At 48.6% G+C, this 19,422-nt stretch overlaps 1 protein-coding gene and 1 long non-coding RNA gene across 4 annotated transcripts in view; one reads left to right on the forward strand and one right to left on the reverse strand.

Moving 5' to 3' along the window:
* Positions 1-19,422, forward strand: part of KAZN (kazrin, periplakin interacting protein) — a 203,570-nt gene that overhangs the window by 111,398 nt on the left and 72,750 nt on the right. The window contains exons 1-2 of one of the 2 annotated variants that reach the window (XM_042051346.1): positions 5,213-5,313; positions 5,669-5,846. In XM_042051346.1, coding sequence (XP_041907280.1) covers positions 5,248-5,313; positions 5,669-5,846 — 244 coding nt within the window. In that variant the 5' untranslated portion in view covers positions 5,213-5,247. Of the gene's footprint in view, positions 1-5,212; positions 5,314-5,668; positions 5,847-19,422 lie in introns of those variants that run through there. The other variant, XM_042051345.1, reaches the window with a different exon arrangement.
* Positions 1,118-5,723, reverse strand: LOC121675697. Of its 2 annotated transcripts, none has more exons than XR_006020193.1 (3): positions 5,635-5,723; positions 2,386-2,518; positions 1,118-1,719 (listed from the first exon to the last, which is right to left on the reverse strand). It is a non-coding gene; the product is annotated as an uncharacterized LOC121675697 (long non-coding RNA). The 2 variants fall into 2 exon arrangements; XR_006020194.1 differs by lacking the exon at positions 5,635-5,723 and adding an exon at positions 4,019-5,173.

Here is a 19,422-nt window from a genome sequence, read left to right on the forward strand (position 1 = left end):
TCCTTAGGGTCTCTTCCAGCCCAAACCATCCTTTGACTCTGTAGGAACTGCTCCTGGGTGGGGATTTCTGGGGTGGAGATCACCATAAATCAGAGGTATTTTGCAGGAAAGCAAAATGATCACAGCACACCATCACTACTGTCTCTACGTGCCATGAAAGGGAGAACTTCATGCATAGTTTGCAGTGGAGAATGCGTGAAAACAGGAGGGTGAACCAGAGTTAATTTTTTGTCAAGGTTTGTAGATTGACTGGTGAGGTGAGGGTGGGGTCATCTTGGAAACGGCTCCAGCACATCAACCCTGCTTGAACATGTGAGTGTTAATGGCTTAATTCACCCTTCAGTTGCACAGACCAACCCCAGCCAGGTGGGAGATGCACAACAATTTATCTCTCTCACACAGTACATCACCGGGGAGAACCCCCCCCAAACTTGCACTGAATCCAAACGGTTTTATGTTTAGCAGAGACCCTGAACCTCCTGGGTAACCTGCCCTCGATAAGAAAGCAGAACCCCAAAAAATGTTTGAAGTTTTGGGTCCACTGCAGCGGGAGCTCATCACTGAGGCCGATACCTGCTCATGCAGAGCTGGCTGCTGACGTCTTCCCAATAAACATTTAAACACAGGCCGAGCACATACAGATTCAGGGACTGCTGTAATTCATTAAACAAATGTTGGATTTAATAGCCCCGCGTCCAAAGCTGGTGCCATGGATGTGCTCAGCTGTGAAATATGCCGTGGAAGTCATTCGTTTGCAAAGGGGTCTAGAAATCTGCTTCCTATTAACGTAAAATGGGTTTACTGCAGAAAAATCTCTGGGATCACATTTTTCTCTCAATTATCCCTTCTCAGTGGGATTCCTCGAGGTTTGCGCCGGGTAACTGAGATGTGTCTAAGCTGGGGGGTTTGGAGCTGAGGTTTGTTTTGATCCATTAAGCTTGTATCTCGCCGCAGTGATGTAATTCCCCCGGTCTGAGACACTTTATAAACATTAATGGGTTTGTTTTCATGGTCCCCAGGGACGCACAGCACAGGAAGGTCGCCAGGACCATTTTACCCGCACAGATCGAGAGATGGGGAAATGTGGCATTGCAGCATCACGGGGAGAAACAGAATATTCACTCAAATTTTTAATCTGTCCATCCTTAGTTCTGTTTAATTCAGTTTTAATAACTTATAAGTTAATAACTTTTACGTTAACAAGTTATTACAGCAGTGCCACATCAGCAAGGTTTGCATTAAGATGCTGCTGTATATCCCAGCCGAGGAAGGAAAGAGTTGGTGCTCTGTATTTTATGAGTGAGAAGGGGATGAAACACAGTTATAAATACACAAATTATATTGTGACCTTTGCAGAGGGGAAAAAAATTGTAGATATTAACAACCATTGTAACTTTGATGGGAATTACTTAGTGGAGATGTGCTGGAAGAGACTGTGGAACATGGGCCACGCTGTGCTTTTCCTGGGGATTGCTGCTGGAGTTGCTGGTCTCTTGGACTGGATTTTCTTGGTGATAAATGGCCATACAGATGCCTCTGGTGATATTTGGAAGGGGCCAGTTGGAAGCTGGCCCTACAGTATGCCAGGGCAGAGCAAACCTGAGGCACGGATCAAAAGTCCCGCTTTGGAGATCTTTTTCCCATCACAGAAGGTCCATTTTCGAGTATGTGCTGAACAAAGCTGGTGATACTCACAGTCCTTTCAGCTGGGAATTGTTCCTGCAAACAGAGATACATGCAGCAGATGAGAAATTAATGTAAATATACAGACAGAAGGCAATTTTTTTGGATGAAGTGGGGCAGAGGCAGATAAAAAGTGATCAGCAGAATTTACATAAGCTTCCCCATCACAGAGGTCATCATTCTGCAGGATGACACATGGAAATTCATTTTTATTAAATTCTGGATGATTATTTAATTGGAAAAAGAAGGATTTAATTGAATCAAGTCAAAGGGCCCTATTAGATTACGTTCAACCTTAACACAGAAGGCTTTTCCCATTTAGTTAAACTGGTTCCTTTGCATATTGTACATATTAAACTATAAAAAGTGGTAATCTGAATAGCAAATTAAAGGGTTTGGAAGGCCTGAATGGTACTCATGTGCTTCTCAGCCCTTTTTCATCTTCTAAATCTTCTCATATTCCCTTTACTGCACTCCTTAGGTTGCAACAAGAGCAAAAATGAAGGGTAGAACTCTCAAATCTTCCTCCATCCATGTTTATTCCATTGATGTACTCTTGAGGAACAGCCTGCCTGGATGTGATGACACTATTAGAACATGCTGCCCAAAACTGAGGGTGTTTTCCAGGTTTTCAAGGCTCCCCTTGCAGCACCTGAACAGATGCTGCAGTGTAGTAAGTTTGAATGAAGATTTGTGACTTACTGGCATCGACTCAGGTTTCCTTTGTGTCCTTAGGAAATATTCCCAATCTCTTTATGCCTCATCTACACGGCCAGGGACTCCCATCCCCTGGGGACACAGACTCCCTGCAGAGCTGCCAACCTCCTGGTAAAAGCTGGAAGAAAAAAAATTTTAAAAAAATCATCAAAGCAATTTTGGGAAAAAATATGTTTCTAATTTTGGGACTTTAATTTCCATTTTTTCTTAATTTAAAACTAGTGGGAGAAAGAGAATGAGGCACAATTCATTTCCTAAAGTTTCGTTTCATCCCAATTTTGAGGTTTCCAGCAAAGGTTTGGCCTTCTGACAGGGAGCTGGTACAACCCAGCTGGGCTGGGAATGCCCCATCCTTGTGCCTTTTCCTCTGGCTGATATTGCTGGATTGCTGTGACACTCTGTGTTCCTTCCAGGTGGAAGCTCAGAGAAATCAAATTCTGCTCTGAGAGATCGAAATCAATTTTAATGGATCCAGCTGTTCCCCAGTAAGGATAGGAGGAGGCATGGGAAAAGGGAGAAAATTTCCAGGACATATTCAGGGGATTTCAGGGGGACTTGAAAGTAGTAAGGAAAGTTTTTAAAGCAAGGTTTTTAATTTACCCATGAGGCCACAACCAACTCTAGGACACATTTTCTAAATAATCATGTGCTAATGTAGAAATTCTCTTAGTCAGTAAATTTTTAAAAATCCAGCTCTGACAGTGCAGCAACTCAACCAGTCTATTATTAAGGTTAGATTGAGTAAGAAACATCATCTGGAATTTGCCTCAGCAGCTAAATATGTTCTTGGAAGGTTCAAATCAGCTTTAACCTGATTTTTAAATGATAAAAATAATGCGCCAGTACTTTAAAGCCAAGTCCCTTTTTGCTGAAGCTTTACTTTTTTTCAAGTGCAATGAGTAAGTTTTGCATATACGGTATTGGGATTGCACGCTCAGGTTATCTGGTTACATACATAATTCTCTCATTTGCAAACACAGTTTGCAGCACATACTCATGCAAATTAGGTATGAAACTGGGCATTTATCTTGATTAGAATTCAGTTTCTTTACATACTTAAAGAACTTTATCTCATTTGGGGATAGCTGCAGAGATGATGGAGAAAGAATTTCAAAAATTGCTCTTATTCTCCTTGCGGATTTTTTGTTGGCCCTCTGGGAATTCATTCAGGAAAACAGACCTTTCCACTGATACTCTGAGTGCCCTGGCCCAGCACCTAGGTTGGGTTGCAGACACTGCTGGAAGCCCTCAGTCAGAAATAACTGTCCCTTGCAAAAGCCACTGTACCATTTCACTGAATAAATGCTAAATTTTCTCTGTTTTACAATATCCAGATGGATTGATCCAGGGGGATGTAAGGCCTGGATGCCACTTGACAAGGACTCAATCCTTTTGACTCTTGGAGAGCTGGTTGTCCCCAGGATCCAGATCAGACCTGAGGTTTCAGGGGATCTAGGCTGCTCTTGTTTATGTTTTTCAGCAGACTGACACAGCAGATTTACCCCATTTCTGTCCCCACAAGCTGCCTGGGGACTCTGCACACCAAACCCTCTGCTCCTGCAGAGCCCCATCCCTGCAGTTCCTGGATGTGTGGGATGGTGATGTGCTCCTGCTTTACCTCATCTCAAGCCTCTCCTGGAGCCATCCCTCCAGGTCTCAGGAACAGGAGCCCTTTTTTATCCTTTTTACTGCATTTTGAATTCGGGCTCTGCAGTGCCAGTGGTGCTGCAGAAGGATACCCTGAAGTTCAGTGAACTGCTCCAAATTCTCAGCTTGTTCAGCCAAAAGCCTGAATTTAGGCAAATATCAGAGGGTTTAGCAAACTGTGCAGGGCTGTTTCTCCCCTTTCCTTATGGCTCATGATTTTCTCTGACTTTCCCCTTAGCAAGAGTCCTTGTTCACCGTCCTGGCTCCTCGCTGTGCTTCCCACACCCACTCCTGTTTCTGTGAGGCTCCCACCCCACTGCCATGGGGGCTCCTGCCCAGTTCCTAAACCCATTTGTGAACTTTTCCAGGTACGGGTGGCTCAGGTGACAACTCACAGCACAGCTGCCTGCAGGTTTGGGATGTAGAGATGGATTGGGGAGGTACAGCCACATGGGCCATGGTCTCCAAAGCATCCCTATCTATGGGGCTTGGAACAGCCTGGTGTAGTGGAAGGTGTCCCTGCCCATGTCAGGGGATTGGAATGAGACTGTCTTTAAGGTCTTTTCCAATGCAAATCACTCTGTGATTCTATAATTTCACTTCAGTGAGGATGAAGCCATCTGCACAGCTGCCACGGGCAGGGTGGCAGCTCTGCAGGCTTGCTGCAGCCCTGGCAAACACACAAGTGGATCCCTCTGAGGGATGGATAAGGCACAGGGAAACATCGGCGCTCCCTCTAGCAGTCGCCAGCGAATGGATGATACCAATAATTCTCGATTTTTCACCCTGGGTTCATGCCACGCGAACCGCCAGTGTAAGAGCTCTCGCACTAGTACTGCTGCAGTGGTGACAGCGCTCAGGTGGCTCTTTCCCTCCGCCCCAAAATCTTTCCAGGGGGATTTTTGGAGCCCATTTTCCTCCACCTGCTGCAGGCAGCTGCTGGGCACGGCCACTCTCAGGGTGAACCTGAACGCAGTTAGCAGAACGGCTCTTCATTAGTGGCATTTCGAGCTCACCGCGGGCACTGCAGCATCCTCGCAGCACCCCTGAACTTCCCGGGGGGCTGGGGGGGGGGGGGGGTGGGCCTCACTCTCAGCGCGGCGCGGGCGCCGCAGGGTCCCCCGTGCCCCCGCCCCGCACGGGAGGGACCCGCCCCGCCCCGCCCGCCGCAGCCGCGCACCCACCGCGCACCCACCGCGGATGCCCTCGGCCGAGCCGCGATCGCCTCCGTCGCGGCCCTGCCCGGGCTGCCGGGGGGGGCAACAGGTAGGGGGTACCCCCACCCCCCCGCACAACCTGTTCCCCCTGGTACTCCGTCTGCACAGACCCCCGCTTTCCTTTGCACACTCCCTTGCAGAACCCCTCTCCCCTTCTCGCTCCCCTTGCACAGCCCCCTCCCCTCCGCACACTCCCTTGCATAGCCCCTTCCCCCTTTGTCCCCCTTGCAAAGCCCCACTCCCTTTGCACCCCCTTGCACACATCCCCTTCCCCTGTACACCTCCCGCTCTCACAGTCCCCCTCCCCTCTGCACCCCCTTGCACAGATCCCCCTCCCCTTTGTCCCCCCTCGCAGAGCCCCCCCTCTCACCTCCCTCTCTCCTCCTCTTCCTCCCTCCCCCCAGGCCAAAATCCTGCACATGATGGACGACAACAAGCAGCTGGCGCTGCGCATCGACGGGGCGCTGCAGGCGGCGGGCCAGGAGGTGACGGCGCTGCGCGCCGAGCTGGCGGCCACCGGCCGGCGCCTGGCCGAGCTGGGCAGCGACCCGGCCATGGAGCACGGCCCGCACGGCGCGCAAGGTGGGTCCCGCCGCGGGCAGGGGGCGAGGGGGGGTCAGGGCAGCGAGGGGGGTCCCTCCCGGCCGCCGCCTCCGCTCGGTGTTATTGTTCATTGTTTATTTTTGGGGGTGCCCGGCTCGTCCCGTCGGGCCGTGGTTGCGGGTTCCCCGCTGGGTTCGGAGCCGGGTTGTTCCCTGCTGCGGCTGCTGCCGGCGCCTCGCTCGGCTCCAGCAGCCCCGGCACGAGGAGGGACCCCCCCCGCCCCAAATACTCACTGCCCCCCACATCCTCCCGCCACCGTCACCACCCCCTCTGTTCCCATCCCCTCGCCGCTCCTTGCCCTGGGGTCCTCCCCGGCCGGCTCTCCCCGGTAATCCCGCGCCCACAGCCCGTTTCGTAATTCGGTAGGAAAGCAGCCATGTTACCGCCGCGATCCGCGCTCCGGCCCCGCCGCTCCCCCGCTGCCGCCGGCCCCGCGCTCGGCCCGGCCCGGGGGTCGGGGGCTGCCGGGCTCGGTCCGTGCACGGCGGCCGGAGCCCACCCCGAACAGCCGGCACCCCCGGCACGGTCGGGGGTAGGCTCGGACAGCCCCTATGCGATGCGCACACCCCCTCTGCCCCCCAGATCCCTGAAAAGTTATCTCCATGCCTCGGGGCCGAGCGTGGAAAGCCGGGTGCAGGGGGAGCGGGAAGAGACTTTGTGTGAAGGTTAAGGAACTGAGTCCGAATCGCCCCTGTAGTGCTGGTGGTGCTCTCGCCAAGATGAAATTCTGTTTCCTGCTAATCAAAGTGTGTTGCCATCACTGATACGTTTGTATTTGAATACTTTTGTATTTGAACGCTTATATTTCCCAAATGATTACAGGCTTGCATGACAATTTACCCTGAGCAGCCTTGGTGTCAGAACAAAAATAATGCGAGCCCTCCCCTTTCCCCATAACTGAATTTACACCTGTGTGATAAAAACGTCAGTAGCTGTTATTTACTCGTTACTTATTTACTGTATCTCTTGGTAGGGTGGTTCGGCGCTATTTTAAATAACAGTAGCGTTTTGGTGAAGCTTTTCAAAGGTAGCGTAGCGCTTGGCGGGGCATAGTTGCTGCCGGCAGGATGTAATAATGGAATTACAGAATCATAGAACACTTTGGGTTGTAAAGGATGTTAAAGATCATCTTGTTTCAACCCCCCTGCCATGGTTGGAACTGATGCGATTGCATCGCCGGTGTGTTGTTGTTCGTGGCATTAATGCAAACTGATTTAGAGGGATTAATTAGTGGATTTATTCCATCCAGCTTGTATTTCACTGTTTTGGTAGTGGGGGTGTGGGGTGTGAGTTCCACTTACTCAGCTGAGCTTCCTGGTGGCTGTGGGGATGTAGGAAGTGAAGTTACCTGTGTGGCCAGGGATTTTCTGAACTGCTGTGCAGAGGTGCCTGTTGGGATAATCTCAGCCACACTCTGCTGTACACCACAGCCAGGCTACTGAGGCTCTTGCTTTTATAAAAATCTGCTGAAAGGGCAAAAGGAGGATGCCAGCCTCCGTCCTCCCCTGTGGAGCAGGGGCATCAGGAATGCAGATGGTGACACGCTGTACAGGGCATGCATGTGGAAATGCAGGCTTCCAGCCAGAAAAGCAGGTAAAATCCTTTGGCTGCTCATGCTCGCACTGATTTCTGTGTGCCTGTTCAGTGTTTGGTTTCGTTTCCTCTCCAGGACACTTCAGGGGAGATGTATGTTTCTGCAGCATGTCCTGGCAAGGGACAGGGGTGTATGTGGTTCTCTGAGGGTTAGGGCTTTTTTGTTTTGTTTTGTTTTCCTCAGAGGTTTTCTAATCTGTTGAGCGATGAAAAAACTCCTCTTTATGTTCCTTTGCTATCAGCATGCTGAAAAACAGTTGGAACACTGTAAAGGTGCCAAAGAAATGCGCTCCATTCCCCAAAGCCTGCATGTTTCTGCTTAATAATTCTGATTACACGTGCTTTGGAGTTGTGGCATCCCTGTGCCGGGTGAAAAAGAGTGGCTCCACCTTCAGCTGGGTGGGAGAGTGGTACCTGCAGCGACTGCTGAATCTTCCCACTCTTTAAGCTGGGAAATTTGGCTCAGCATGCTGATGACTAGGAGTTAGGAGAAAGGACGCTTCCCCAGCGAGGTGTGACTCCATGGTCTTGTGGCTGTGGATGAGTCTTTGTCTTTCCCCATTAATTTAATAAGCTATTATTAAAATTGTGATATATCCAGCCCTGTACCACTGGTGTCGTAACAGAAGCCAATCAGTTAAGTGTAAAATTGTATTTGAGGAGTGTTTTGTCTGTCATGCTTAGCAAGGAGAAGGGGGAGAGTATTTGATCTCCACAAAACCCGCTGAGTAGATTCACTCTGCTTTGTGTTTCCTCCCTAAGTTTGGTACTATTGTTTATATGCTGCCATAAATGCTCTCCTACATCACTCTGTGTTTGTGTAGACAGGCCCAAGATATCTATAGTGAGCCGTATGCTTTTCCTCAAGGATTTTGAGACGACGTTCAGAAGGATGGGGTGAAAACAAGAATCTCTGAATAGCTCTGCTGTTGTGTGTCTCCTAAGTAGGAGGGCTGCTAAGCTGTTTGATTTATGCAAATATATTAAAGGCAGGCAGGAGGATGGGGAAAATAGGGTGGCAGCCTGCAAGTGCAGATTTGGGGTGTGCTGGTGGTGCTCGGGTGGCACGTGGGGTCTGCTTTGATCCGGGAGGAGAAGCACGTGCTGGAATCATCGGGTTCCTCTGCTTATAGAATCCCAGAATGGTTTGGCTTGGAAGGGACTTTAAATATCATCCAGTTCCACCCCCTGCCATGGACAGGGACACCTTCCACTACCCCAGGCTGCTCCAAGCCCCATCCAACCTGGCCTTGGACACTTCCAGGGATGGGGCAGCCACAGCTTCTCTGGGCACCCTGTGCCAGGGCCTCCCCACCCTCACAGGGAAGAATTCCTTCCATGTGGTGGGAAGGAGCTCACGATCACAGGGCTGCAGGCAGCTGCTCCAGGTCAGTCCCAAGTCGTGTGGAAGGAGGTGAATGTGTGTCTCTGTGCCATGCTCAGTTGGTAATTAATACTGAGTTTGTCAGGTGTGTTATTTGTGTAATTATGGTGCAGCTTAAGACAGCTGGCGGTAATAACTCTGCCCCTTTTGTGCACTCTGAGACTTTTCTCCACTACAGTGTGCTATTTTTGCCATGGCAAGGTATGTTTCAAGGGCCTCTTTTCCGTAATTTTAATCAAAACTGGAAGAATTCAGCAAAGAGGGGAGAGCAGGATGGTGGGTGTGTGTAGGTAGGCAGGAATGGAACTTGTACATTGTTACAGTCCTTAGCATGAGTGTTAATCATGCAAACCTCTCAACCCTGACAGTCTCTTTTAACCAGTGAGTTTGCTGGGAGAAGTATTTTGGCTGCAGCCTCTGTCTAAACTTGGATGCAGATCAGCGTGGAAATCAATACTTCATGTCCCCAGCTCTTAGCACAGCAATTACAGGCAGCGCTCGGTAGCATCTCTGCAGCCGTGTGTCAGCACCCTCATGTTGGAATCCTTGTTTGAATTAGTATTGGTGGAATTGATTGTGGGCAAGAGATGTTGGCCATTGGTCCAGGGTGGGATGCTGGTGATGAGGGGGGGATGCAGCAGAGCATTGCTGTGGCAGGTCCATGCTTAGCTGTGACCACTGTCCATGCTGGCTGCCCCTCTGGGCTTTTGGCTTCATGGCTTTGCCCAACCTACACCTGTATTTTCAGTAGTTTGCTTAAAGGCAATATCTGTGTGGAAATCTGAAGTCTGGTGATGACCTGCCATGCTGTATCAGGCGTTTGGTCCATTCAGCCTCATGTGTTTGCTTTGGTCTCCTTCCCACATTAAATGGAAAACACCTTAATTAATTAATGTTGGTAAAGTGCTTGAAGATGTAACGCGCAATCAATTGCTAAGTGTTATTAATAACACCTCGCTCAGTGTTTGGCTTATCTCACTTCTGATTTCAGAGAGGCGGTGGCACACTCTGATGCCGAGTCCTGGCCTGTGGTGGTGAGGATTGGTGGTGTTTGCAATGGATGCTGCCAAAATTCAGCTGGGAATGGGGCAGGAGCTGCACCCTGCTTGTGGAATAAAGGGTTGCTCCTTGCTGTGCAGTTATCTTGGGTACGTGCAGCGTAAGAAAGATTTCAGTTGTATCTTGGTATGTGGTGATGCCAAGGGGCCAGGAGGACCTTTCTGCTCATGACAGCCTAAAACAGAGTTTTCTCTTTTTCCCTTTGATCTCAGTATCCTTTCATAGCTACAATGCAAAGACTTTGACTTTTGCCCGGGAGGCAATCAGTTACCTCTGTGCTGTTGCTATTTTGTGAGTAATCATCTCAGGCTGTTGAAAATGTACCATTTTCATCTCTTCAGAAATCTTCCCTGCTATTTGTTCTTCCAGAGCTGGAGAGCTGATACTGTAAAGAAGCCTGAGGAATTTGGATACTGCTGCCCAGTCGGGTATCAGGAGCATTTTTGTACCATGCTTATCAGAAGATCAAGGTCTTGATGTACTATTACTCTTTCTAATAATTTCCTACTTTGTTTCCCTTTGTCCTGCGTAGTTCAGGGAGCAACTAGTTTCGTGCTCTGAAACAATTGCCTGTGCTGGGAAATAAATCTGTGCTTAGCAATGTTCCCATGGTTGCTTTAGACGCGGGAAACTGGCTGCCGATAACACTCCAGGTCCCTGCTACATCTTAGTCTTTGAAGATGTTAATTTAAATATCTTTTCTGGAGCTTTCCTATTCAAAAGCCTCATCTGGCATGGTTAGCATAATATTTAGATTATCATTGCTTTAGGCTTTGTCCACGGGAGTTATAATGAAGCTCCTAAGGATGAGTAAGCTCAAGAAAACTGAAGTTGAAGGAGGGCTTAACCCAGGGCTTTTGACTCCCCAGTTTGAAGTACAACCATGAAAATGGTGTTAGATTTGCAGGTGGGGAGAAGGACGTAGAAATAAGTCCCAGTCTTAAATTGGGGAAGATTAAGTATGATTTTGTGGGTTGGGTTCAGGCACTCTCAGATAATCACTGGTGGGGCTGGGTGTCATCCAAAAGGACAGTCTGTCCTCTCATTACTTATTCTTTGTTCTTCCAGATACATCAGTGGACTTGGTGTTCTCTGTCTCTGGGGCTGAATATGGAATTCTCTGAGGTACCAAAAGAGGCTTTACAGCCTTGAGCAGGGGCTCCTTGTCCAGCCTTGGGGTGCAAACACCTTTCCTTGAGTGGTCCCTACTCCTCTCTGTGCTTCAAATACATCACTGTACACCACGCACTGAACCCCAGCGCTAGCACAATGTATAGCAAAACTTCAGTCTCCAGCTTGTTAAAATTCAATCCTCACAATTTCTCATTGCCAGCAAAGCATGAGATCAGTGCTCTGGTCCTGACACAGCAGCTGCAGAACCCCGTGCTCGTAACGCAGCGTGCGGAGCGGGGCAGCAGCTACACGTAAAACCCCAGGGAATCTGTCACCCAGGGCCTCGTTTTTCAGGATACATCCTGACCCGTGGGATGCTGAAGGCTCAGGGGTTTGCTTCTTGTTTCTTCACAATCTCTTCCTGTTTTTCATTTCTGTATTGTTTTACTTGAGTTTTTATGGGTGATGTTTTTGGGTATTGAGATGGATTTTGTGGAACCTCCAGGTAGATTACTTTGGTGTTTGGAAATGTGTCCTGTGGTAGCAGGAGGTCAGATGGGTTTAATTTTTAAGGAAAAAGAAGCAGTCTCACCAGAATATGGAAGTGGAATAACTGCTTCTGAAAGCTTTGAAGCTCTTTCCATAGTGAGTTTGTCTGCAGGAGATGCAGAGGTGAGGAAAATCTCTTCCCAAGGTTTTCCTTCTGCACCCATGGCCAAGGGGGGGGTAACTGGAGGCTTGGAGGGTGTGCTGGTGAGGGTTTGGAGGTGTCCCCCCAGGATGAGAGGCTGAGTGAAGGGGACAGGCTGTGATTGGAGGGGACCTGAGATGGCAGAGGCTCTCCAGGAGGATGATGTGTGGCTGAAGAACAACTTTGCAGCGGTATTGATCATGATTGGGCATGACACCGGCTGGAGGCCATGGCTCCCAGGGGTATCCCGATACCCCTCAGTCTAGCTCTAGCTTCCATAATCCGATAAATTGCTGATTCCCTAATCTTGTTAGTGCTCTCCTTTTCCAGATCCCTGCAAGGAGCCTCTGGGATGGGGACAGAGCTGACCACAGGTGATGCAGGCCGGCTGTTCCAACCCAGACTCTGTGTGGGTGGCTTTTGGGTCACTTTTCTGATTTTCAGCTGGGCTTGATAAAGTGATGGGTCTGTGTCTGAAAATTGCTGAACTGCAAAGACCTCTGCCTTGGAGTGCAGAAGATGAGCTGCAGCAGAGAAATGTTTTTGCACAGAGCAATTAGCGAGAAATGGGGTTTTTTCGTGAGGATTTCTGACATTTGCGTGGTGGGAGAGCTGCAGTGGGCACGGCTGTGTTTGCCCAGAGGAATGGAAAAAGCTCTTGTGCTTTGCTTTTCAGATATGTGGTCAGCCAAGATTTTTAAGTACATGAGGCTAGAATTTGCTTTCGGATCACTTGGATGATGGGAAAGGAGCAGAGATGCCCACAGAAAGGTGGAGTGTGGTGGCATCCTGGACCTCCTGTGGGCACCCAATGGACCCAGAGTCTGGGAAAGAGGATCACCCTTACCACTGAATAAGGAAAAGGGACTGAGCGATGCTCTGCTGTCACATGGTCCAGGCCCGGGCTCATCCCAGTCTTGGAGAATCATCCTTGTCCCTTGTTGCTTCTGCAAGTGTTTTTTGTGGAAGGAGCATCTCTTCTGAGGACATCCATAAATCAATTTCTCACCCTTTTTGGTCCTTACAGAGTCATTCTGACTCACGTCTTTTCATGCCACTTCTTCCTCTAAATTAAGATTTCACAGGTTTCAGAGGCTGTAGCTGGGAACTGAACCTTTGGGTTTATCTGACAGGGAGCTGATGTGTCACAGCCTTTCCTGCTGCTGTCCTGTGCAATCTCTTCTTTGTTGTCTTGCTTTGCTGGGTGGCATCTGGAGGAGAATCCCAAACCTCTCCATCACCACCTCTCTCACAGAATGTATGTTCTCCCTCAGTGAGGAGTTAAATTGCCTTTCTGCAGAAAGTAGCATGTATTGGACGTGGGGGAAGTTGTGTTTGGTGTGAATATGTGGGATGTAAAGAGAGTAAGGGAGCACAGTGGTGTCCTGATGCCTATCTGCAGGTTTTTCTCTTACTCTCTTGCAGCAGCAATCAAACCTGGGGAGCTGATGTGGCTGGGAAGTAGTTTATTGCAGGAAAGGTAAAGCAGAGCTTGTACCTTTGCTCCAGCAGATTGAGGCCATTGACCATGTTTGGAACAGAGAACCTAAAACTTGAATCTTTTGAGTTTCCTTTGCCTTTTAATTCTTACCAAATCATGCCATGTGCAGAAGTGGACTCTCATTGCTCTTTAATTTCAGCCAGAATATGAACTTGCCCTCATGAACATGATCTATTCCCTCAGTCACTGTACAGCTGGAGAGTTTTCCAGTGGTGAGTGCCTGTGAGTGTGCACGGCACAGAGATGATGAGGGCTGGCAGTGCACCCACACTGCTCCAGCCTGTTGCTTTTAACTAAACTGTCCATCATCCTCCTTGGAAATTAACTTGGAAAAGCAGCATGGGATTACTGTTGGCCATCATCAGCTGAGTAGGGATCCCTGTACTGGGATTGTGCAGCAGTGATGCCATGGCTAATTCCCCAATAACAGCTTCCTTGCTTTCTTTTAACAGCAGAATATTCCAAAATGCTTAGTTTTGGCCTCGTCTGCTTTTTCAGGTGTGCACAGGAGTATCCCATAACCCTTAGGGCTGAGTTAAAAGGTATTTGTAAGATTCTGCTTTTGGTTCTTGGCTGGTTTGAGTGGTCTCTGCCCTCCCATCATAAAATGGTATTTTTTTTCCAGGGTATTTCCATTTGTTGTAAGATATGGTTGTGGGTCAAAATTTGCTGCAGGTGCACAAGCACAGGAAGTGTTTGCCTGTTCTCCAGGGAGAGTTGCTCTATTATGGGTGGAAAGCAAAGCAAATTGATTTGAGGAATAGATTTGAGCAACTTACTTTTGATGCCAAAGATCTAGATGGTCCAGACACTCCCTTAAACTGCAGGAGGGGAAAAATAACATGTTGGAAGAAACCTGGAGAACTGCTGAAAAGGTTTTAGTGGATCATACTGAGATTTTCAGTAGGAAAATCTCCAAATGCAGCTGTGTTTTGAAGAGCAGCTGCCCTCTGATGTGGAAGGCAGGAGGGCACAGGCAGGGCTGTCACAGTCTGGGCACAGCAGTGCTGCTGGAGGGGACCCTGGGGGATCCATTTTCATCTTGGAGCCCTGTCCCTCTGCAGTGTTTCACTGGAGTGACTCCTCAACAAGGGTGTGAGAATGAGCAGAGCCCAGCTCGGAGTTAATTGTTGAGCTTTTGATTCTCCCTTGAAGCTGAACAACATCTCTGTGTGATTTTATGTAACAGCAGCACATTCAGAAAACAGATTCCTCATCCTGTGATGGTAAAATATTCTCTCTGTGTGTTCATCATTGTTTGTTCTAGCCTTAAATGCACCCAATTATTTGCTTTTACGTTCGTCAATTATTGCATTATCTGCTCAGGCAAAACCTGTTGTTTTATCCAGTACAGATTCTTAACATTAATTCCTTGACCTTTTATATCCCCTATAGTATATCCAAGGCTGCTAAATGGCTTTGCCCAAATTTATCTTTTTTTTTTTTTTTTTCCTGCCAGAGTGATGGCTCAGGCAGGAGTGGGGGAACCATTTCAGGTGGAGGCACGGTGTGCTCCCCACATTTGCATCATGTAATTGAATCTGCAAAGATCGTTTTTGTCATCCTTGGGTAGGGAGCTTGTTTTAAAGCCACGCAGGGTTTGCTCAAATGAGCTTTAGTTTCCTGCATGGTCTCCTTTCGCGGTCAAGAGAGGTCCAGAACTGACAGCTCAGGGTGAGAGGGCTGATTAATGGGGTTCTTAAATTTCCATGAAAAGCAGAGGGAGGTGGTGAGGCCAAAGCTGTGTAGCTCCTGTGGGAGGGAAAAGAAAAAACAAACCTTTAAAAATATAAAGCTCATAGAGAAACCACAGAAAGGCCACCTATTTAGTGAAAAAGCTGTATTTAATATCAAAAAGTTCTGGTTTGGGGCAGCACGTTGTAATATAAGCGGACTTTGCAGGATTTCTTAACTAGAAGGTGCCCAGGCGGTTGTGTTGGCTTCAGGACGGATTCCTGCAAGGCCCTGGTATCCTGATGCTGCTGTGCACGGATTTGGGGGGTTGTTGCTGCTGCTGGGTGAGGCAGAGCTGGGACTGAGCCTGGGAACAGAGGAGCTGAGTGGGTTGTCACCAGCTGGTCCCAAGGTCCCCTTGTGGGCACGTCCCCAGCTCGCTGCCCAGCGCTGTCTGCCCCAGTTTAGGAGCTGCTGAGTGCATAGGCAACAAAGGCAGAGAACGGGGTGAACAGGGCGTGCTGGAACAGGGCTTAGGAGCTGCCACCTTGCCCTGCTTGCCCACGTTCTCATGCCCTTGTCATTGCCTGGCTTCGCTCCAGCTCTGGTACTCACTCATGGTCCCAGAAGTTGCTCACAAGCTGCTCAGGTTTTGCTGGAGTTGTATAAAGGTCTGCAGCGGCCGTGGCTCCCAGGAGGAGCGTGTGGCCCCGGACAGCTGCCGAGGGTGCTCCAAGCATGGCACCGAGAACCATCTGCTGTTCCTTTCAGGCAGGGCAAAGCTTCAAAAAAGCACTTAGTATTTCACCACCTTTGCAGAGGTCCTTTTTATGTGCTTTTCCTCCTTGGACATGCATCATTTCCAGCATATTTTGGTAAATTATGTAATTTAACACATCTCCTATGCCCTGCTTATCACTGTCATTTCTGAGTGCACTCATTAGGGAACAGTTTGATTTTGGGCGTAATTCCTCTGATAGGCACATTTACCGAACATCTTTGATTCAGCATTTCACATGTGGCAGGATTAATGGAAAGCACTTTACTAAAGAGGTTTGAATACCTTGTCGGTTCCTCAAAGATTTTTTTTTTTCCTGTTTAAGTGGAGCTGTATTATCTTGGGCTGGGGGTTTTTTTGATGCTGTTGTGGTTTATGGACTGTAGTGTTTCCTCTGCTGCCGGGGTTGGACTGCCATGGACCAGGGCGACTGTAGGTCCTGGAAATAGCCTGATGCAAAATCAGGATGTGTAATTGTGATTATTTTATATTTGTTTTATTTTGGTTGGGGAAACATGCATAAAAAAGCCATGAGAGCTCTACCTGTTAATTAGCATGACAATACCGTGGTAATGACCACCCTGCAGGATTAAAACCCCATACTCAGATAAGCATTAACTGTGCTTGTTGGCAGATAAACGATGCAGATAATATCAGAGGAGCAGAGCTGGCTGAGCTGTCGGTGACAGCCTGTCCATACTGTGATGTCAGCATGGATGCCTTTGACCTCATCACGATGATCAGCTAAACCTGGTTTTGCATGGCTGTGTTTTCCGGTGGATGGGAATATTGTGCAGGGAGAAATACAGTATATCCTTCATAGTGAAACCCTTTATGAGTAGCCTTGGGAGCAGTAAAAGCAGTATTTATACCCTTGAGATGTAAATTTGCAGGGCTATGCCTGTTTTAGGACCCTTATAAACCTGCTGATCCACCTGGTTCTTGGGCACGTGGGATTTGATGCTGCTGCCAAGGTTCCTATAATTTCAAAGGGTTGTTTCCACCCCTTGGTACCATCCTTACACCAGGAGGTGGGTCAGGATTAGGACTAAGAGAATTTGGTTTGAGACACCTGTGGGAACATGAGTGACCTCATCCAGTTCTTTCCCACAGTGTGGGTCAAGCCTGTGAGGCTGGAGAGGCCCCTGTGTGGCTGCAGGGACCTGTCCGTTGTCAAGACACAAGTTGAGGGGCTTTGGCTTTTGGGTTGGGATACCCGCTGCAAGAACCCTGCCCAGTGTCACCTCAGCTGGGTGCTGGAAGTCACCCAGATGCCTTCAAAAATGTTGGTGTTGGATCCTCCGAGCTGGGAGCAGCTGAGCTTTTGTATTCTCTCAAGGAAAATTATCCAAGCCTTGAAGACTTGCTGTGATTTATTCTGGTTCCTTTTAGTTGCAGCTGTACATAAAGACTCCAAATTGGGGGATATTTTGCTGAACTGCAGGTTTTGTGAGGTAGCTCTCATTTGCTAATTCATTTTCAGTTGTTTCTGCCGATGTAACTACAAGCTTATTCTGCACTGATGTTTTTCATATTTCCTGGACTTGAATCAGCAAATGAGTGTTGATATCCTTGTGGCAATCTGGTGAGGAGAGGGGAAGCAGAAAAATCAAGTGATACTCTGAAGATAATTTTGCTCATGCTTTTTTATATCAATGGCCAAAGCCACTTATCAAACCAAGTATCTTGACTAAGAAAGAGAGATGGATATTGTTGGCTACAAGTAGATGGACATAGTGCTGGAGGTAACTGGCACAAAGTTATTTAATATATTCTGGTTCCTTTGTAGCACTTTTTCATCATCTCTTCCTTAAGTGTGTGTGCACAGTTTAGAGGGTAATACCATTAATTAGACTAACAGGAAAGACTAATATAAAAGTATAACCCTCTTTAGTACATTGGGTTTATCCCTGATTAGCAGAGCTGCTCTGATCTTATGGTAAATCTGCGTACATGTTATTAGGAAAGCAGGATTAAGTTGGTAATTAATAACACCAAAAAGTTTTCATAGTTGAAAATTAGTAAAAAATGGTAAGGAAAATAAACCGCTACAGAACTTTGAATATAGGTAAAAATACAAAGGTTTCTCTTTATTCCAGTCTGTCAGGGAACAAGGGTGGGAAGAGGAGGCATAGGCTACCACAGATGCAATGGTTGAGGCTCGAAGTAAGTCAAGGAGGATGCCAAAGAATTGTCCTGGGAAATATATAGCCAATTCTTTCTGAATTTTGCCCAACATACTGCTGGGTAAAGCCGAGGCCAGCATGTGTGCTCGTGTGCTGCTGCAGCAGCGTCTCCATTCCCCGGGGAGAGGAAAGGTGTGCGGGAGAGCCGCGTTACTCACAGGAGAGTTGTTCTGGCTGTTATTAAAAGTATTATCACGATGAGGTGCTGGTCAGGCGCTGAACTCCGCAGGCACGAGCACGGTGTCTGTCTGTGTGACAAGTGCCGTTGCCAACAGAGAATCCTGATGAGGATCCTGCCGGGCTGGGATCTGCACACAGCAATTTCCTTCCTGCCTGTTTATTCAGGCAAGCCCGGACTTGTTTTGGCAATTATTTCACCTCTTGTAACTGATGGCTGGCAGGGAAGATCAGCTACTTTGTGATGAAATCTTGAATGTATATGCGTGTTTCATAGTTTTAGTTTTTTAATTTTTTTTTTAGGATAGAGAACAGCACAACCAGATTTTTGCAGAGCATGGTACCTGTGCAGGAATTTTCATCTTTGCTCTTCAGCATTTCTTTCAAGCTTATTTGCACAAGGCTGCACTGCTAGGCGGACATTCCCTGTGTTTTAACCTGTTGCACAGCTACCCCGTGCCTTTCCCGGCTCTCTGCTGTGGAAATGAAGGTGGATAACCGGAGCTGCCGTTGTGTGGTTGTGCTTAGTCAGAGCAGCGAGGTCCTTATCTGCGCCTCGCCGATAAACCAGGGCACAAAAGCCTTGGCGGGGACCCACATCTCCTACTTATTTGGAGATTAGAAGCTCTTGAGGCTTTGGTTTGTTGTGAAAGTTAATTGCGAAGCCCTCGAAGCTTGGCAGGGCTCCCACGGCGAGACTCGTCACGCCAGAGCCGAGCCCTCGGGCAGGTGCGGGGCTCGTCCGGGCTGGTCGGCGCGGGCACGGGGAGGGACCGGCTCCTCCGGAGGGCATTTCTTCCCAGGCTCTTCAGACATCCCAGCCGGAGATGCAGTCCCCAGGGGGTGCTGGTCTCTTCCCACTGACTGTCGCGTGAGCCAGGGCAGCGGGCGAGATGATCCCACCCATCACTTTGATCTCCCCCCCACGGCTACATCGCCGCTTAAGTGTAACTGGGGCTGTGTTTGGGAAAGGCTGCCCTGTCGTGCTTGCGTCAAATCGCATCTGGAGGTGCCTGCAAGCAGGGTTGGTTCCTCGAGGGTGATCCCAGCACTGCTCCTTGCCCAGTGTCCCTCCCTGACCCGCTCAGGGAGCGCCTCTTCTGCCAAGTCTTGGTGTCCCGGAGCATCCACTGCGACCTTCTTGGGGTTTTGGGGTTGTGACCTACATCCAGAACCCTGATCTTTGAGGCCCTCCAGGTGAAAGCGGTGAGGAGGTGGGTGAGGAGGTGAGTGCTGTCGGGTGCATGAACCCAGCCTTGCCCTGTTCATTAGCATTTCAATCGGCTCACCATGGGAACCTTCCTCACTGCTGCTGCTCTCAGAGGTGGGACCTTCTCCTCAGCCAGAGGCTGCTCAGTACAATCCTGAGAGAAAAGTAGAAATAAAAGTCAAGCCACGT

The sequence above is a fragment of the Corvus kubaryi genome, unplaced genomic scaffold, assembly GCF_017639235.1.
Source record: "Corvus kubaryi isolate FWS band 111438036 unplaced genomic scaffold, C.kubaryi_AGA036_p1.0 75, whole genome shotgun sequence".
NCBI classification, from domain to species: Eukaryota; Metazoa; Chordata; class Aves; order Passeriformes; family Corvidae; genus Corvus; species Corvus kubaryi.